This window comes from Rhopalosiphum maidis, chromosome 2, assembly GCF_003676215.2.
Source record: "Rhopalosiphum maidis isolate BTI-1 chromosome 2, ASM367621v3, whole genome shotgun sequence".
Classification (NCBI taxonomy): Eukaryota; Metazoa; Arthropoda; class Insecta; order Hemiptera; family Aphididae; genus Rhopalosiphum; species Rhopalosiphum maidis.
This window is the reverse complement of record NC_040878.1, coordinates 12,409,729-12,429,938: the sequence shown is the minus strand read 5'-3', so window position 1 is coordinate 12,429,938 and position 20,210 is coordinate 12,409,729. Positions and strand designations below refer to the sequence as shown.

The window sequence follows — 20,210 nt, the reverse complement described above, 5'->3', positions numbered from 1 at the left end:
GGACTATATGATATAATATCTTAATTCATGATAGGCATAAACTGCTAGTAGTAGTAGTTCATGATAATAGGCACATAATATCAGTGTAGTAATATCAATTGACAATTTATTATCTAGCAGGTCTACAGCTTACTAATAAACTAACGCAGGTATTGAGATTCGTTATTCCGTTTTATGATTTTTCTGTTTGCGTTCAGTGCCGTTCACTCATTAGGTTTTAGACTTAAGAAGAAATGTGACAAAAATATCATCGAAGTATAAGACATATTTGATTGCTAGTGAAAACAGTTAAGAAAAAAGGTAAATATGTCAATAGAATTTAAAAAACGTAAAGTTCTTCAAAACCGACGTAGACGTACTGCATCTGATAGTGAAAATAGTGATGATGAAAGTGCTGTTGTTCAAAATGAAAAACGTCATAGAAAATCAAATCCATTTATCCAAAGTACCTCAAACAAAAAGCTTAAAGCAGCTGAATTAATACATGATTCTTCAGAGAGTGATAATGAAGCTGTTGGTGTTTCATATCGTTCTAAAATGGACACTGACATGAGTGGGCCTAAAGATATGGGTGCTACAGCAACAATTGAAATTGATACTGAACTTGACAAAGATGCTCAAGCTATCTATGAACGTTCTTTACAAGTAAATAAAGAACTTAAAGGTAAAGAAGATGACAAAGTTTATAGAGGTTTAGCAAATTATACTCAATATTATGAGAAAAAAGATACAGCTTTAGGTAATGCATCTAGTGGAATGGTACGCAAAGGACCTATAAGAGCACCAGCAAATTTACGTTCCACTGTTCGTTGGGATTATCAACCTGACATTTGTAAAGATTACAAAGAAACTGGTTTTTGTGGTTTTGGTGACAGTTGTAAATTCTTACATGATCGTTCAGACTATAAATTTGGGTGGCAATTAGAAATGGAATCTTCTCAGCAATGTGATTCAGATGATGATGATCCCACAAAGTATGAAATCAAAGAAAATGATGATGATTTCCTGCCCTTTAAATGTTTGATTTGTCGAGGATCTTATGTCAATCCTGTAATGACAAAATGTAAACATTATTTCTGTGAAAAATGTGCTTTAGCTCATTTCAAAAAGAGCACTAAATGTTTCGTTTGTGAGAAACAAACTGGAGGATTTTTTGATCCAGCTACAGCTATTATTGAAAGACTTAATGCTGCTAATACAGACATAATACATCAATGTAATTCAGATGAAGAATCGGATTAATTATGTAATCGGATTATAATTTAATGTATGTAAAATGAACTAATAATAGTATAAATGCTTAAAACAAAATGTATTTAATTAAGTAATTTTAATTTAAGATTTATTTTTCAAACCTTTAAAAATGAATAATTGTTAATGAAAAAAAGTTCTTAAAGTTCTAATTTTTATAACACAAAAGTATAAGACAATTTTCTTATTTTAGATTTGTAAATTATCTGGAGTTCAATATGAAAACTGTGGATGATCCATGTCAATCCTTACAAATTGAGACAATTGGTGTATTCAAATATATATATATATATATATATATGTATTAATTTGATAATTTGATGTACCAAAGTATTATAATTTAATTTTAGAACTTTATAAAAAATGTCTATGTAATTATTTTAATAATTAAATAAACTATTATTTCATTTTATTTTTTACAATTTTTTTAAAATCAATAATCAACATTAATTATTCTTAAAACATTATAATTTGTTTTTTCCATTTCATGGACAGACTATTTAAAAGATTAATCTTTCATTATTATAATTGTATTATGTTATAGATACAGTGTTGATAAAGAAAAAAAAATCCTGTCTTGAAATTATGTATACAAAATACTTTAGTAATTGTGCTCAAAATGTTACCCCTAGAAAGTAATTTGATATGTTTAAGTGACTAATTTAATTATTGTTTTTAACATAATTTAAGATCAACATTTCTAAAATCAATACATGTATACATACATTTGTTAGATTATAACTGATAATTATCCCTACGGGGAATTTATCTTTACCATGGTAGGCTAGGATATTTCTGAATAGACCATAATATTATGTTATAAATGTATTTTTATATTTTATTTTTTATTATTTTAAAATACTAATAAATTATAAATATCAAAATTAAATATTTCAAATAATTTTACATTTATCTGTGGTTGGTAAAAAAAAAGTTAGTTATCTATAACTTGTAATTTATTAGTTGTAAAAGTAAAGTAAATGAAATATAATTGTATATTTGTATATATGAATGCTTATTAGTTATTAATAATAACTAAACTATATACTATAAAATCTTGATTAGTTATTCATGTGCATTTTACAATGAAACCAAAAAATTAAAACAAAATTACACAAGTAAAAATAACTCTTATACATAGACGCCGTAAGGGGATGCACTTGCACTCCCCTGGTATTTCAAAAAAAAAAAGAATAAAATCTTTAAAAAATTTAGTGGTATTGAAAATATTTTATTTTAAATTAAAATAAAATTTAAACCTATTTTTAAATTATAATTGTAGACGCCTAGGTTTTTTTCTAAATTCCTCAATTGTATTTTCAATAAATTTGGTATCTTCTTCTTGTCAAAAAAAATATTTCGATGTATTTAATTTAAATAGTTTAAACATTATTTAGAAATCAGTGTATACTATGTACGATACAGTAGGGGCGCTGGAACAATGGTGGCAGTAGGGGCAATTGCTCCAAAAAATAAATACTGTACGGGCAGAGCCCCACGACTTTTTGGCCTATTTATATTCACATATTACATTTAGCCCACAATACCTAAATATTATTCTACAATTTTGTTCAGCAAGTAATATATTATATCTGTTAGTAATTTAAAATACTGAATATCACATTAATTGGCAGAAAAATACATAATATGAACTTTAATTATTTATTATTTCTCATTCCAGAAAAATAAATTTTGTTTTGCCTTCAATTTTTATACCTACATGATTTGAATTTAAAAAAAATTTTTGTAAGAAAAAAATGTAATTATACCTATGTACACATTTCCTCAGCATAGGTGCTGTAAAAATTGAGGAGGGGGTGGAGATGAAACCCCAAAAAATAAAACCCTTTTTTCTGCTCCTATGCCCTCTAGAAAAAAGCTTGAAATATTTTGTCCCTACAGCAAAAAAAATTTTTCCAGTGCCCCTGCGATACACGATACACCCCTTTTCGAAATCGCTATTGGCGCTTATGCTTTTATATATTTTCATTGATTATAAATACAGTATTGTATCAATATTTTACAATTATTTACTCTAGTATTATAATAATATGTATATATTATTTTATTAATGTATTAATAATAAAATAAAATGATTTCTAAGTTTAGTTATTTTAGTTTATTATTAGAATCTATATTCTATATAGCTCTTTTATTTACAAGATTTTTATTTATTTGTTATTTACATTTTCAAAATTATTATAACATTTTTTTAATAACACGTGATAATTGATAATGTAATGAACCTAAAACGTTGGGTGATACATAACAGAAATTGACAAATAATCAAGGTTTTACTGATTTTTAATGTCATACAAAATATTTAATATCTAATTTCAAAAACAATCAAAATATTTTATATTAATACTAAACCAATATCATCTTTTTAGTTTTACTTTAAGCAGTTTAAAAACTGATAGTTGCATATTATGCAGTACGATCAGTACGACTTAGGGACAACTAAAACAATTAACGATATTTTCTAAATAACGTCCTGTAATTTTATTTCTGAATTATTAGAACAAAAATTATATTAAATAATTTTAAAAAAATAATCTTGGCAGCCAGTGATATATTTAATGCGTTGGTTGTTGTTACTTGTTAGCATGACAATTTGACATTTTGTCATGCTTATTAGTGAGCATCGAGCGAGCATCACAGACCAGATATCTTACATTTTTACAGATTACATAGATATAAACTGAATGATTTTACAAATATAAAATTTCTATTCCATGATATTGATAAAAACCATCTGTTATCTTAAATGATTTTTTTTTAATTTTTCCACAGTCCATATTCCGTAGCTCATTGGCCTCCTGCCCTCGTTGTCCATTGTCCGTCTTGGCGGCAGGCACTGATAAAAAATTGTCTTTACTACGACGTCGTTTCTGTATTCTGTTGTTGTTCGACGATTAACAAAAAGTCAAAAACTGAACAAGAACCTCACAACGCCTAGCGGTTATCGCTACTGCACAATTTTACTTCTGGACCTATTGTGAATACGTACGATTCCATCTCGAGGTGGTGAACAATCCGTTCCGAGTAATGAAAGATCGGCAAACCGCACCAGGAGATGGTATTAGATCTCTAAAAACTTCCAGAGTGTTTCGGATCATCAACTTTGAACTCTATTCAAAACCGGTATTATAATATGTCATAATATATGATTAAGTTATTCCTAGCATTCGGGGGATAAATATTTTTAATAGAATTAATTTCATAGGTATTAAAAAAAAATGTTCCAAGTGTCTACATAGGTACTATTATTCTTACCATAAAACTATATTATATTATAATTAAAAGTTAGATAGATTCTATATAGAGTTTTTGGTAGGTCATTACTCATTTTCTCAAATATATGTCTACACCTACCTATTATTTAATTTAAAATATGTATTAGAAGTTGCATGAAAAATTGAATAAAAATTTATATTACTTTTAAGATTTAGTATAATATGATAGTAATTTTTTTTCAGAATAAAGTGATCATGGCATTAGGACTTGTATCAATATCATTCACTTTTGGATATCTGGTATATATGAGACACCAATATGAAAAAATGGGATATTACCCAGCTGTTGCTGAAGATGGCCGTCATGAAGTATATAAACAAAGACAATCCAAATGGGATTGAAAGTGTATTGTTATAATATTACAACCTTTTAGTGATTTTTCATTCATTCGTTATCAATCTACTAAAAAATGGAATCTTGCCAAGCCGTTGAGGCTGATATTGACAAATTAATTGCTAAATATAATAAATATGGCCCAAAATGGCAATTCCAGTTACACAGGTTTATTTCAACATTAGAACGGTACAAACGAGAAATTGAAAGTCAAAGTTCTGAAATAGATAAATGTGGACTGTCTTCAACAATTTTACAAATGAAGCTTGCCATTAAGGATATTTCAAATGAACATAGAAGATGGCATAGTGATGTTTCAAGAGTAGGCAAAACTATAGACAAAAATTTTATTTCCGACTATACAGAAGCCAGTAATAAAAAAGCGTTTAAAACCGATCATGAAAAAGAAATCCTAAACAAAATAATTTGTATGCATTTGTACAGGGATTCAAAATGGGAAGTTGCTGAAGAATTTTTAAAAGAAGCTGGTATTACAGTTGACGACAAACAAAAACAACGTTATTTAAATTTAAATCATATTGTTGATAGTTTGAGACAAAAAGATCCTATGCCGGCATTTGAATGGGTATATCAAAATAAAATTGAACTAGATTCCAAAAAATCAGATCTAGAATTTAAATTGCACCAAATTGTGTTTTTAGATATTCTTAATCGTGGTGATCAGTATGAAGCAGTAGTTTATGCTCGCACAAACTTTAGTCGTTTTATTGATAAACAAAAGGAAATCCAATCCACAATGGGTATGTTATTATATCCTCCTAATGTTGCACAAATGCGTACTGAAGTTATTGACTTGTTTATAAAAGATTCTTGTCTTAGTGATGACGATATGTTGAGTGTGTGTGTGAATGTGGGTTGCTCAGCTTTACCAGCTTTGTTGGATATTAAACAAGCAATTTGTCGAGATGTCGGAGGTGTTTGGAATGAAAATGATGAATTACCAATTAAAATTGACACTGGTTTTGCTTATCATTCAGTGTTTGCTTGTCCAATATTAAGAACGAGAAGTGGAACATCTAATCCACCTATGATGTTAGTATGTGGTCATGTAATATCCAAAGATGCGCTTAATAAATTAGAACGATCAGGTAGATTAAAGTGTCCATATTGTCCTAAAGAACAACTTCCATCAGAAGCTCGAACTATACATTTCTAAATGGCTTAGTAATGTTTTAAATTTTCTCATCATATACATTGTAACTAATTTATGTTTAAAAATGTTTAATTAATTCATATACCTAAGTAATATTTATGGTTGTAATGTATGCACTTTTTTAAATTCTAACAGTTACATCATGTATTGTATTGTATCAATTGAAGGTTAAATAATTGTGTTGTAAGAAATCATATTGGCAAATCTTCATGTTAACTATAAGTAATATTGACGGTGACTATTTTGTTTATGTAACTAGATTTCTTATTTAAAATTAAAACTGGCAATTTTCCAAGTTTATATAAATCCATAATTTATTTGCGACAAATTTTAATTCAAAAATTTAAAATAACATACTTTTTAATTTGTTGTAAAAATAATTTGATTAAATTTTTTTTGTAAATGGTGGTAATTTTTTAATTAAACATTTATGTTTAAATATGGTATGTTTATATTTTAGTCAAATTATAAGTTAAAATGTGAGAAAGAAATGTTAAATTATATACATTTAGTTATATAAATATATTTTAAATAATACTTATGTTTATGAATTTGTGTATATATTATGTATTTAATTGATAGAAATGAGGTTTAAGTTTCAAAACAGTAAGAAATGTATAAATTTAATTTCAATGAGTAATTCTTATTTTTTTCATGAATTTAAGTATGTTTTTATTTTATGAATCATGATTTAATTGCATCTAAATTAAAGAAATTAATTATATCATTGTTTTATTTCTCATTGAGTTAAATATTATTAAAAAGGAAAATTGTATGTGGTTCATAGACTATAAGCATAGATACATTATACAAGCCAGTGAAGGGGCTGGATACAAGGTGATACAAGCTATGTCTAAAGTATCTATGTAACATTTATCCATTAGAACTTCATAATATATAGATTCAAAAAAAAAAATACACATATAATGAGATTTCTGTATAATTCAAGTCATAAATATTCTACATGTACATTATTTAAAATATTAAGATTTTATCAATCAAAACAAGTTAAAAGACAGGTAGATTATAGTAGTAGCTTGTGAATTAGGTAAATGGCATACTACATAGTGGAAAATTATATGTTTTTCCTTAATGTATCATTAATTGCTTTAGCAACATAACTAATATTTGTGAAATTCAGTCCAGTAACATTTATCCGCCCATAATCTATCAGATAAATGTGATGAAAATATCTTAAATATTCCACTTGACTATCTGAAATTGAACACTTAAATTAGTATGCACTGTGAGATTGTTTATGATAAAAATTATCTTAGATTTCATTATCTAATTTATAAATTATATTCAAAATATATACTTGTTAAGTGTAACAATATAAACATGCCCTTTTGATCTGTTACATGGTTCCATTTTCCAGGAGCGCCTTCTTCCTCGAGAGCTTTTCGGAAAGCTTTTCTTATTTCTATACTTCGATTAACCATAGCTTTGAAACTGCTTGACCTTTTCAAACGATAATATTTACATTTTTAATTATCTAATTTATATAGAATGATGTACAATAATTTACCATTCGTCGTATAGTTCGGGATCGGATAATATTTTTAAAACGGTCCTAGCACCATGATTTGGAGGATTTGAGTAAATACTTCTAACGATTTTTTCGAAGTGGACTTTAAGACTATCAATGTTATGACCAGATTTTAGTGTAACCATCAAATTACCAACTCGTTCGTCTAATACAAAATTATTATTAACCCATCGTACGGTGCACGGGGTAAAAAATTACCCCAGACATTTAAAAATATTTATAAAATATAAAATATGGTATGTGAATATTTGATCACCTCAATAGCCTCAAATATTGCATCTAAAATAGACTTTTATTGGTTTTATGTTGAAAAAAAAATGTTTTTATAATCATTCTGTATGATGTAAACTCTTTGTATACCGCCAACATATTTTATATACTACTGAGAAATGTAAAATAAAATGTTTTCATAACAACTTGTTACTATTACCGAAAACAGTTATATACTAACCATAAAATAATAACTAGCTATCTTTGAGGGGTACATTTTTACCCCATGCGCGTAAATGAGACATCTAAATCCATGCGTCGTACGACGGGTTAATATTAGACAAATGCAGATAATATTATATGATATACACACATCTATGTTTAAAGTTGTAGTAATTTAATTAATAGTTGGTAACTTACTGTACATAGTAAACATCTTGGAAAATGATTGTGCGCAGAGAAATTCAAACCCTTCTTTATGGAAATGACGAATAGCCCAGGTGTCTTCTTCAATATCTCCAGACGCCATTCCTTGATACGCGATGTCGAAGAACGGTATCAATTGACGTTCCTGAAGAATTTTAATAATCATAAAACAGTAATTATTTAAAAATACTAGAGTACCTAGATGGTAAATATATATAAAGAATTTCGCATTAACTTACTTTCATTATTTCAGCAATAATTTTCCATTGGTCTTTAGTAAGGTCTAAACCAGTTGGATTATGACCACATGCATGCAATATTACGACCGAGTCGATTGGAGCATTAGAAATATCCTCACAAAATCCTTCAAAATCAATTAATTTAGTTTCCCTATTCAGATAACGGTATTGAAATATGTTTTGAAAACCACTAAACGAGAACACGGTTCCATGCATTTCTAAAAGAGATTATTAATATTTAATGTTTATAAAACTAAAAAGTTGCAAGTAATTATCTAATACCTTGAAATCTGGTATTTTCCCCATAAGTTATTAATTAATAATTGTATAATATTTTTAATATTTAATAATAAAATTATTATTATCCAATTGTCATATGTAAATTAAAATAGAAGAGGTATAATAATAATTACATATGTGATCTACCTAAGTATAATGTAGGTAATCTATAGGTACCTAGATATATAGGTAAATTACCTTTAATAAAAGGATTTAACATTTATAGGTTACCTGTTAAGTATGTGTGGGCATAGCGCGTTTCGCCCAGGCTAGTTTAGATTAATTTAAAAGTAAGTTGATAAAGATTCAATCAAATATTGTTCTCCAAAAAGTTATTTTCAGTTCACAAAAATGGTACAATATTAACAAATTTAGTCCACAAAAAATAAAAATGGTAATAGCTACACAAGTTTGGTACCTATATGTTTATCTACTAATTTTTGAATTATATTTAGGTACACTTCAAGTGTTCTAAATTAAAAAAGTACCGAATTTTTTATTTTTAAACAGTTTTATAATAAGCATCTATTTAATTGATAATTTTGACAAAATGGTATATTTTTATAATTATCGATGAAACCGGGGAAGCTTTACTCCTTGAAATGTTTTTTTAGTTTTTTGTCTTTAGTTCATCCAGATTAAAATTCAATTTTTTGCTTAGAAAAAAACTGATGGATATTAAGAATGTACTTATATGTTAAATAACCAACCAATAATTTTATAGATTCCTATTATTATTATATGTCATATATTATATGCTTATTAATATTGTGTACTATGCATACATGAGTTAATGTATGATAGTATTTATTATAAGGTGCCTAATCAAAACATTCATACAGATACGAGTGATGTAAATATGAGTAATATGACTCAAAACAGATTCAGTCATTAATAATAAATATAGAAAGAGAATTATTGATAATAATATTTTATAAATATAGGCGTATGCACTATGTAGTATAGGTACTTACTTTATTTATAATGACAAGCTTCCGATCCCCGCTCTTATTCTATTAATTATTTTCAACTTTGATTTTGAAAATGTTTACTTAATATGTAGTTAACTTCGGTGACGCTGATGAGGGAGGTATTATTTTGACCTTTAGTTTCCAAAGATTAGTATCCCTTTTCAAAGGAGACTATTTAATCAATAAACTACATATTTTGGGTGACTTTTCGGGAGGTATTCACAGTATAATTCAAAATATGTTATTAGATCTAATAAATTTAATTTAACTTTCACAAATTCGATAAAATTATTTTGCTAAGCATGAGGAAAATACCATAAAAGATTAAATAAATATTTTATACTATTTAATAATATAATCTACATTTTTTAACTTCGATCATTTTCTCCGATGACCATTTATCATTTATAAAATACCTAATGCAGTTAATATTTCCAATTTTTTAAATTACTTACCCCATGATGGATTAGGATAATAAAGAGTTGTGCAATTCATATGTCGCGATAAAAATTCAGCACCTATTTTTATAGCACCTGTTCCACCAACACATTGAACACCAAATATCTACATAAAATTAATATTCGAAATTATGCCTTGTAAATATATGAATAAATATTGAAACTATCATAGTGTGGTAGTTTGGTTCATACAGATTTAAATAATATAGTTGTACAATAATTATACGATAATGACGGTAATGTTACAATAACGTTTTAATATAATAAAAAACAATAAAAATATACGTCTTTACCATTCCGTCTTTCCACTGTTTTTCAATATCACCTAACAATAACCTGCATGCTGATTTTGTAAAACCTTCAATTCCTGTAGGTGATAAGTAATCATGACTCGAAGTATCATTTACAACCATGTTTTTTGCTTTCTTAACCACAGGTAACAAATATAAACTACCATCTTCCGATCTGAAAGCTATATTAATAGGTAATAATATTATTACGAGAATATTATAATTATTAATTTATTTTATATTAGTTTATTAAAAAAAAAAAAAAATTGGCCATCACTCCATCGGTGATCGGTCTACTATTTCCTTAAGTTTCTAAAATATATACAATTATTATGAATTATATTAATTATTAGAAAACTAAAACTAAAATAAAAATACAATAAAGTATTATTAATATAGATAGCTAATGTTATTTTTACAACATTAATGGAAGAATTAGATTTAAAATGGATCGACTAAGTAGTTTTACTATACTAAAAACTTATTTAATTTATTTTAAATTTGAGTGTATAGTGACAGATGTAACTACTGGAATTACTTACTCTCCTCTGTTAAATAATTTTTATATAATAAGCAATATTATATATTAATTATACATAAGCACAGTTTTAATAATTAATAATTGTCATTATGACATTATAAATTTCATGAAACACCTGTGTACAAGAATAGTAACAATAAACTAATACAACTCAAAAATCTAATTTTTCAGGACATTATTTCAAAATTTAAAACTATATTATTTATTTATAAACTGTTTTATTCTGAACATAAAATATTATTTATTTATTTATTTTATTCTAAGCTTTGAATGTTATTTAAACGTGGAACATATTATTTTTCTATAAAAATTCATATGTAATATTAATGTAGGTACATAGTACATTAACTATAAATCATTTTTGAAATTAAATAAGATTTATTTTTTTTGAGAAATGTACATATTTTTGTGCATAAGCGAAAATGTGATTGGTTTGTATTGTTAACTGTAGTAAAATTACTTACTTCCATAGATAAGATCTACTTTTAGAGGAGATATATCGTTTTGAAATGCAGTATTAACTTCTATATATCCAACTTGATTCACTAACGGAACATTATTAAATTGAACCATAACTGTTGCAATAGAATACTAAAGTTGATTACTTAAGTATTTACTGTATACCTACTATAATAACTATATATCGTATATACTACCTATATGTATTGTGTAATTTAACTGAATAAATGCCGTTTAGACGTTTAGTTCAGTATAAAATGTGTCACTAAGTAACTGACATACAGAAACGTTCAGAACAATTCGTGAATTCAGCTGCAATATTATAAAAATTACTCGGATATAATAATGACTATTGGAATTACTAGCAGGTACCTACATATTAAAGAATATTTGTTTAACGACGACTAATGTGGTTTATATAGGCGAACCACAATCGATGATCCTACGTGCACCAATATAGTGCCTATAACCATAAGGCCATAAATGTTCTAACATGGATTTGGCAATTAAATTATATTATTATATCACGTATAGTACTTAGCGCTCATCGATTTCCACACCGGCTTACTCTTTTTGGTAAACCATAAATACGAACGTGTCATGTGATCTATGTAAAGTGTTATTAATGTTGAAGAGAGCATGATGATATTATATCCTGGCCGGGCTTGAACTATTATTTAATTATCCGTTTATAATAATAGGTTAAGTAACTTTCAAGTACCTACTTATAATCGATACACATAGTATCGTGTTCATATAACTATAATTATTACATAATGTGTTTGTTCGTTAAACACCATTAAACCAATTACCTATGTATTTGATACTTTACCTTAAGACGAACTTAGCGAACTCTACTTTGGAATGATATTCGAGTCTTGCCATGGGCCCACGGCAACCCCCGAACACTCATAAAATATTGTATTATTTTAAATTACTTATGAGTTACCTATTAGCTATTACAGTTACCTATTACTTATATTAGGCATACAATACATACTAAACACTCGACATGGCAAACAATTGTCACACGGAATTGTACAAATATGATGCAATTATACATAAGTGATAAATTAACAAGTACATACTTGTATAGAAATTAAGTGATTTTTATTTTTTTTTCATGTTGAATATTTGAGTTTATTAAAAAAAAATATTATGTTTATCAAAAAAAAAAGAAAAATGATAATCAAAATATCAGCGAATATCTGTTGTTAAACAAAAATTACAGCTTTTATACAATACCATGTATGTTCTACAGTCTTACAAATACGACCAATATGTGTAGTACATTGGTACCTATAAAATAATATTCACAAAACGATTAACAAGTATATTACCTTTAGCCGGTTTTATTTAATGTTATGTATAGGCTATATGTTAAAATTGCTTAAGTCGAAATCACGAAATCAACAATTAGACTATATCATGGCACTGCAAGTCGGTAAAATTTGATTGATGATTTCATAAATTAGGCAGACTTTTTTCAGCAACACGTTCGATGACGATGTGATACTATAAATATAGGTATACTGGTTACTGGATACACAGTACAGGCGAAAACCTAAAACTATATATAAAAAAATAAGATCCGCAGCCAAGATATGTTCAAATATAAATCAATAATTGTTTTCTCTTATTTTTTAAATAATGTTACAATTCTACATTTAATGTCTACCTAATTTAAATATCAATTGTACTCATCCTTGTAAACAAAATTCAAAATGTGTAAATATATAAGATAATTTTTCACCACGAGGTAAAAACTTATAACATTTGCATACTGCATAGGCACATTATTTCAACTATGTTTAACTTATTTAAGGCATTTACCGATATGTTTACTAATTTATAGGTATCTGTAATATTTTTAAATTAACAAATTTTATGATCTGAACTAAACAAATCATTTCATACACTTTAAAGTTTAAATGCTAGAGGCAGAGGTAGTGTGGCACGTGCGAGAGTGTAGTTGATTCATTCGTGTTTGATCCACTCGAAGTTATATTTTAGTCGCGAATCAAAGGACACGAAGCTCGAAGTACCAACTACACTCTCCCTAAACTCATTCAAATCACGACTCACAATAAGGTGACCACACAAGAGTTTGGACTTTGGAGATAACATAATAGATTATGCTACACAAATGTCTTTATAAAACAATAAGCTGCAATAGCAATTATTGGGACGCTATGCCGCGGTAATACGTGAAAACAATGATTTTTTTAAAAATACTCAAATATCCATAGGTATCTACATAAGATAATGTTCAACTGTATTATTTAATATTTATAATCAGGATTGTATGAAACAATATTACAAGAGCATTTCAAAATGTAAGCCGTTTATTTTATCATGATGGACAATATGTACTATACCAAAGTAAAATACGATTAATTCAAATGGGTACAATATATTTTAATTTTCCGTTATTATTAACTAATAAAAATACATATCATGAGAAATTAATACTTCATAAAACTTTTCGTTGAGGGTTGTCTTCAAAACTCCATCCAATAGTACGCTACTGCATAGTATAATTTTATATATTTTTCCTTAATGTATCATTAATTGCTTTAGCAACATAACTAATATTTTTCGTATTCAGTCCAGTAGCATTTATACGGCCACAATTAACCATATAAATGTGATGAAAATACCTCAAGTATTCCACTTGACTGTCTGCAATTAAACGCATAGATTAGTATTTAGTATACACTAGCTATAAGATTATTTCGATTATAATTATAATTTAAGCATTTTCTACCGGTTAAGCTTAACATTATAAACATTCCCTTTTGATTTGTTATATGGTTCCATTTTCCAGGAGCGCCTTCTTCCTCGAGTGCTTTTCGAAAAGATTTTCTTATTTCAATAATTTGATTAACCATAGCTTTGAAACTGCTTGACCTTTTCAAACGATAATATTTACATTTTTAATCATATAATTTATATAGAACGATTTACAATAATTTACCATTCGTCGTATAGTTCGGGGTCGGATAATATTTTGAAAACGGTCGTGGCACCATGGTTTGGAGGATTTGAATAGATACTTCTAACGATTCTTTCGAAGTGGACTTTAATACTATCAATGTTATGACCAGATTTTAGTGTAACCATCAAATTACCAACTCGTTCGTCTAATACAAAATTATTATTAATAATATACAGATGCATATAATATAATATATTATACACACATCTATGTTTAAAGTTGTAGTAATTTAATTAATAGTTGGTAACTTACTGTACATAGTAAACATCTTGGAAAATGATTGTGCGCAGAGAAATTCAAACCCTTCTTTATGGAAATGACGAATAGCCCAGGTGTCTTCTTCAATATCTCCAGACGCCATTCCTTGATACGCGATGTCGAAGAACGGTATCAATTGACGTTCCTGAAGAATTTTAATAATCATAAAACAGTAATTATTTAAAAATACCTAGATTACCTAGATGGTAAATAGATATAAAGAATTCCGCATTAACTTACTTTCATTATTTCAGCAATAGTTTTCCATTGTTCTTTAGTAAGGTCTAAACCAGTTGGATTATGACCACATGCATGCAATATTACGACCGAGTCGATCGGAGCATTAGAAATGTCCTCACAAAATCCTTGAAAATTCAAAGATTTAGTTTCCCTATTCAGATAACGGTATTGAATTTTGTTTTGAAATCCACTAAACGAGAACACGGTTCCGTGTATTTCTGAAATTAAAACAATGAATATAAATATAACACTAAAAAATTGCTAGTTATTATCTAACATCTTGACATCTGGCAATTTCCGCATAAGTTAATATTAATTGTTTATGTTTAATAAACACCTATGTATTGTATATATAAAGGTAAATTGCCTTTAATAAAATTATTATTTATACTTATTAAATAAGTACATGTATCTTGTATATGTTATACGTGTATCTACTATCTAGAATAATATTTAGGTACACTTCAAATGTTAAATATTAAAAATGTAGGTAACTACTTTTTTATATTTAAACAATTTTATAATAAGCATCTATCTAATTGATACAAAAATATTATTTATTTTTATCATGAATACTTAGCCTAAGCCCTTTTGTACAATTAACGAGTAAAATACTTATACAAATCATCTTGAAAAATGTTATAATTTTATATAACCATTGGGTAAACTGGAGGGACTTTGCTCTTTAAAACGTTTTTACTCTTTAACTTATACAGATTAAAATCCAAATAATCCAATTGTTTGCATAAAAAAGACTATAATGAGTAGAATGTGTAAAATAATTAATAATTATGTAGATACTTATGTAGGTACTATTATGTTATACGTCATGTATTAATATTCTGGTTAGCGAATGTACTATATATTATGTACCTACGAGTTTATGTTTTTACTTATTAATGTATTAGATCACAAATTGTACGTTTACAAAATATTTTTATTCTATTATGAATAGATCTATCGTAAAAATAGAATTTAAGTTGTGAGAATTTTATATTTGGCCCCTTGTAGAATTTTTGGATACTTTAATTTTAAAACAAGTTATGGGCATTTTAAAATAATAAATATTTTTATATTCAGATTTTGTAAGGGATCCTTTCAGTATGATATTAAAAATAAAAAAAAATATAATGCATATTTCTGAACATTAAATTTGCAAATTATTCGCAAAATGTGTACATAAATTTTAAATAAATTGTTTATTCATGGTGGGGAAGCAATTTTACGTACTTTATTTAGAAGGTTAATTAACAAATGGAACAATATCCTCCTCTTAAGAGGCTGTATGGAATATGGATAGACAATTTAACCACATATTAAAACACCAAATAAATATACAAAATCTATTAACAAATTATTAAAATGTAACTTATCGTTAGTTATTTGTATGTACTTATATGGGCTAAATTTATAAATTATTTATACACAGTTTTTTTTATACCTAATAATGTAATCAGAAACAGTTCAGTTACAGAAAAATTAATTATAAAAAAAATTAAGATTAACTTTTAAAAGCTATAAGTAATTGGTAGGGATAGGAAGGTGACTATATAGCTCATAATTACGATGTTTTTAAATGTTAAAAAATACAAACCATATGATGGATCAGGATAATAAACAGTTGTGCAATTCATATGTCGCGATAGAAATTCTGCACCTATTTTTAGGGCTCCAGCTCCACCAACACATTGAACACCAAATATCTACATAAAATTAACATTCGAATTAAGTCTTGTAAATTTATTAATAAATATTGAAATTGTATATTATCTGGTTAATAGTAGTTTAATAAAGATTTAAATAATATAATAGTACAAATGTACAATAATTATCTGTCAATGACGGTAATGTTACAATAACGTTTTAATATAATAAAAAACAATAAAAATATACGTCTTTACCATTCCGTCTTTCCACTGTTTTTCAATATCACCTAACAATAACCTGCATGCTGATTTTGTAAAACCTTCAATTCCTGTAGGTGATAAGTAATCATGACTCGAAGTATCATTTACAACCATGTTTTCTGCTTTCTTAACCACAGGTAACAAATATAGACTACCATCTTCCGATCTGAAAGCTATATCAATAGGTAATAATATTATTACGAAAATAATATAATTATTAATTGTTTATTAAAAAAAAACACTTGGCCATCGGTGATCGGTCAACAATTTCCTTAAGTTTCTAAAATATATGCGATTATTATAAACATATTATGAATTATTATTTATTGGTTAGTAAAAAAGTTTAGTCACAGTCTTCTATTTTCTTCGAGCTAAGTTATTATTGTATGAATTATATTATAAATAATAAAATATAATTAATGCAATTATAGTCAAAACAATTTTTAAGCTCTGAAATAATGAATTAAGTTTAATTTATAATTAAATAGTAGATTTCTGTTAAATACTTAGGTAGTTTAAATAAATCTTAAAAGTTAAAGTTATATATACATTTAGGTATACATCACTTACTTATAAAATACCTAGTTTATACTTTATTGTATAATATGAAACAATTATACGTAAGGATAGTAATAATCATCATGACATTATAAAATGACAAAACGCAAAATTCATAAAAAAAATACCTACTTTTTCATGAAAATGAAATGAACATTTTTATTTATAAATTGGTTTATTCTGTACATACATAAAATATACAATTTTAAACATTAAATTTAGCATTATAAAGACTTTAGTAACGGTTATATATTATTCTTATAATTATAAATGTACACATTTATATATTTAATAATATCATTTTTTAAATGAATAATGAATTAAATTTTTTAAGTAAATTAAATATTAGTGTGATGCTTAGACAAATTAATAAGTGGTTGGTTTATAAAGTTAAACATAATATGTTATACATTACTTACTTCCAAAGACAAGATCTACTTTTAGAGGAGAAGTGTCATTATGGAAAGCAGTATCAACTTCAATGTATCCATTCTGGCCCACTACCGGGACATCATTGAATCGAACCATTATTTTTGTAGTATAATATTAATATTAATATAGACTGCTTATTTATTATTTACCAATATTATATGTATATACACTATATATTATTTAACGTATATAAATAAATGCAATATTATTGATTTGTTATTCAGTAGGAATAATAATATTTTATTATGTATTAAATTACTTAAATCAAATAATAACTATATATAACCTATGTAGGTATTGAATCAATTAAAGAATGGTCGTTTGACGACAACTATTTGGGGTTTATATAGGCGAATAATAATCATTGATCCTATACTATGTCACTGTAAGCTTAGATAAATAAATAAATATGTGCCGATATAGTAGGCTAATATGTACCAATAAATATTATATCATACACCGGGCAATTAAATTATTTAATATTATATCACGTAGGTACCTCTATACGTAATTAGCGCATAATTATTTGTAGGTAATTACTCTTTTTTATACCTAAGCCATTATTATGAACGTGGCATGTGATCTTTGTGAAGTGTCATATAGTTGAAGAGAGCGTGATGACTATACATTCATACCGAGCCTAAACTCGGGGTGCCAAGAACATAATAATATTATGGTTATATTTACATTTATTATCAAAGGTTTAGAGTTATTTTAATTTAAAAAGTATTTATCACTCGTTACACATAATATCATACTCGTACGCCTATGCTGTGGTAGTAAACAAGGGTTCTAGGTTTAACATAGACTAGATCAAATATTAAGGGGTGGTGGTAATAAATAATTAATAGTCTTAGTAGTCATATGGTTAACAATTTAAACATTACAAGTTGTGAATTTTAAGGTAAGTAATTGATCATAAAGTCTGGACTCGTTTTTTTTTATTGTTGGACAAAAAAATGCAAGCACATGTTCAAAAATATATTAATCAATTCACATAATTAAAATTTTCTCGTACAATAATTTTATTTGAATTTTATTTTTTATGCTTAAAATTAACATATATTACCTATTATTCCATAGAAAATATGTGGATTATGACAACATTATTATCACAACATTTATAAACATTTTAGTTTTTTTTTTATAAATATAATTAAAAATGTTCAATGAGTAAAAATGTTTGAAATTTTAATAGGAGATTATTCGTAAACTGTTCATTTATCAATCAAAACATTTCGAAAACTTATAGTCACGACATTTTCTATAAATTCGTAAAAAATTTATATTTCTTTCTAATTTTTGTGAATTTAATGCAAGATTTGTTGTTAGTTTTTTTACTTATAACTGGAAAGAAATTAATTTTTATGACCCTTCGAATTTTAAATTTTGATGAAATTGTATATTCACCTGTATATTAACTATTTTTCATTCAACAATTTTTATTTTTTTGTTGTTATTCAAAAACAAGCAACCATAGGTACTTGAAATATTAAACAAAATTTATGTTTATATTTACTATACATACTATATATTATAGTATAAGTTTCTCTATATTTTGACTCTTTTTGAGATATTTATAGATACTTGACATTTGATTTTTTTTTTTTTTTTTTAAAACAAAAATTTATTAACTAGATTCAGTTTTTGAAAATATAATACAAGCTCTCACCTAAGTTATTTTCAAATCTGTATAAAAATATTAAAAATACATAGTCACAACACACAAATTGTTTATTGTTTTTATTATTTTAAAGTTTACAAAATTCGGTAAAATCACAAAAATGCACAAACTACAATATTATTTTGTATTAAAAAATTTATATAATCGTACATTTTTATACCTAAGGTTTAAAAATTGAATACAGTGTAGTGTTGTACAGGTAATAACATTTTATTTCTTTGATAAATTGTACTATGGAATTATAAGGTCTTATTCAATAATCAACTTTTATTTATTGTTTGCTCATGCAATAATTTTCATTTAAAGTTTAATTTGGTATATACCTAGATGACCCTATGGCCTATGCAAGAGGAAAGCACATCAGAATTTAATATTTACTATAAGTCATTATAGGTAATATAGGTATACGTATTTATTACACATTTAAACATTGTGTTTCTTTTAGATTGTTTGTGTTTTGTGTTATGAATAATTATGTTACACATCTTATTTGGTAAGATTCTGCAGGGAGTGTTTTAGGTATTTTTAGATATAATATTCTTAGTTATATAGTATATGTAAAAATGTAATGTTTACAATTTTAAATTAAGCAGGTAATAAACTTTTATTATTTTTTTTTTGTTTTAGTTAGTAATATCTCTTTGTATTATTTGTCT

At 26.2% G+C, this 20,210-nt stretch overlaps 4 protein-coding genes and 1 pseudogene across 6 annotated transcripts; 3 read left to right on the top strand and 2 right to left on the bottom strand.

The window, feature by feature from the left end:
• Positions 1-73: 73 nt before the first annotated feature.
• Positions 74-1,597, top strand: LOC113553534 (E3 ubiquitin-protein ligase RNF113A). The gene is made up of 2 exons (XM_026956902.1): positions 74-1,267; positions 1,445-1,597. The coding sequence occupies exon 1, from the start codon at positions 307-309 to the stop codon at positions 1,240-1,242; it is 936 nt and encodes a 311-aa protein (XP_026812703.1). The 5' UTR covers positions 74-306; the 3' UTR covers positions 1,243-1,267; positions 1,445-1,597.
• A 2,481-nt stretch (positions 1,598-4,078) lies between these two features.
• Positions 4,079-4,924, top strand: LOC113552213 (small integral membrane protein 8). Its single transcript, XM_026954967.1, has 2 exons — positions 4,079-4,395; positions 4,731-4,924. The coding sequence occupies exons 1-2, from the start codon at positions 4,300-4,302 to the stop codon at positions 4,887-4,889; spliced, it is 255 nt and encodes an 84-aa protein (XP_026810768.1). The 5' UTR covers positions 4,079-4,299; the 3' UTR covers positions 4,890-4,924.
• Positions 4,925-4,957: 33 nt separating this feature from the next.
• On the top strand, positions 4,958-6,058 carry LOC113550911 (annotated as a pseudogene).
• Positions 6,059-6,979: 921 nt separating this feature from the next.
• LOC113553543 (aspartate aminotransferase, cytoplasmic-like) lies at positions 6,980-11,858 on the bottom strand. Of its 3 annotated transcripts, none has more exons than XM_026956916.1 (9): positions 11,675-11,858; positions 11,483-11,609; positions 10,481-10,659; positions 10,185-10,293; positions 8,480-8,697; positions 8,235-8,385; positions 7,584-7,749; positions 7,374-7,516; positions 6,980-7,270 (listed from the first exon to the last, which is right to left on the bottom strand). In XM_026956916.1, the coding sequence occupies exons 2-9, from the start codon at positions 11,589-11,591 to the stop codon at positions 7,131-7,133; spliced, it is 1,215 nt and encodes a 404-aa protein (XP_026812717.1). In that variant the 5' UTR covers positions 11,592-11,609; positions 11,675-11,858; the 3' UTR covers positions 6,980-7,130. The 3 variants fall into 3 exon arrangements, with proteins under 3 accessions (XP_026812717.1, XP_026812716.1, XP_026812715.1); XM_026956915.1 differs by having other exon boundaries at positions 11,483-11,593; XM_026956914.1 differs by having other exon boundaries at positions 11,483-11,858.
• A 1,946-nt stretch (positions 11,859-13,804) lies between these two features.
• On the bottom strand, positions 13,805-18,100 carry LOC113553943 (aspartate aminotransferase, cytoplasmic-like). The gene is made up of 8 exons (XM_026957546.1): positions 17,858-18,100; positions 16,875-17,053; positions 16,568-16,676; positions 14,974-15,191; positions 14,728-14,878; positions 14,455-14,620; positions 14,245-14,387; positions 13,805-14,159 (listed from the first exon to the last, which is right to left on the bottom strand). Exons 1-8 carry the CDS (start codon positions 17,964-17,966, stop codon positions 14,020-14,022), a joined length of 1,215 nt encoding a protein of 404 aa, XP_026813347.1. The 5' UTR covers positions 17,967-18,100; the 3' UTR covers positions 13,805-14,019.
• Between the last annotated feature and the right edge of the window lie 2,110 nt (positions 18,101-20,210).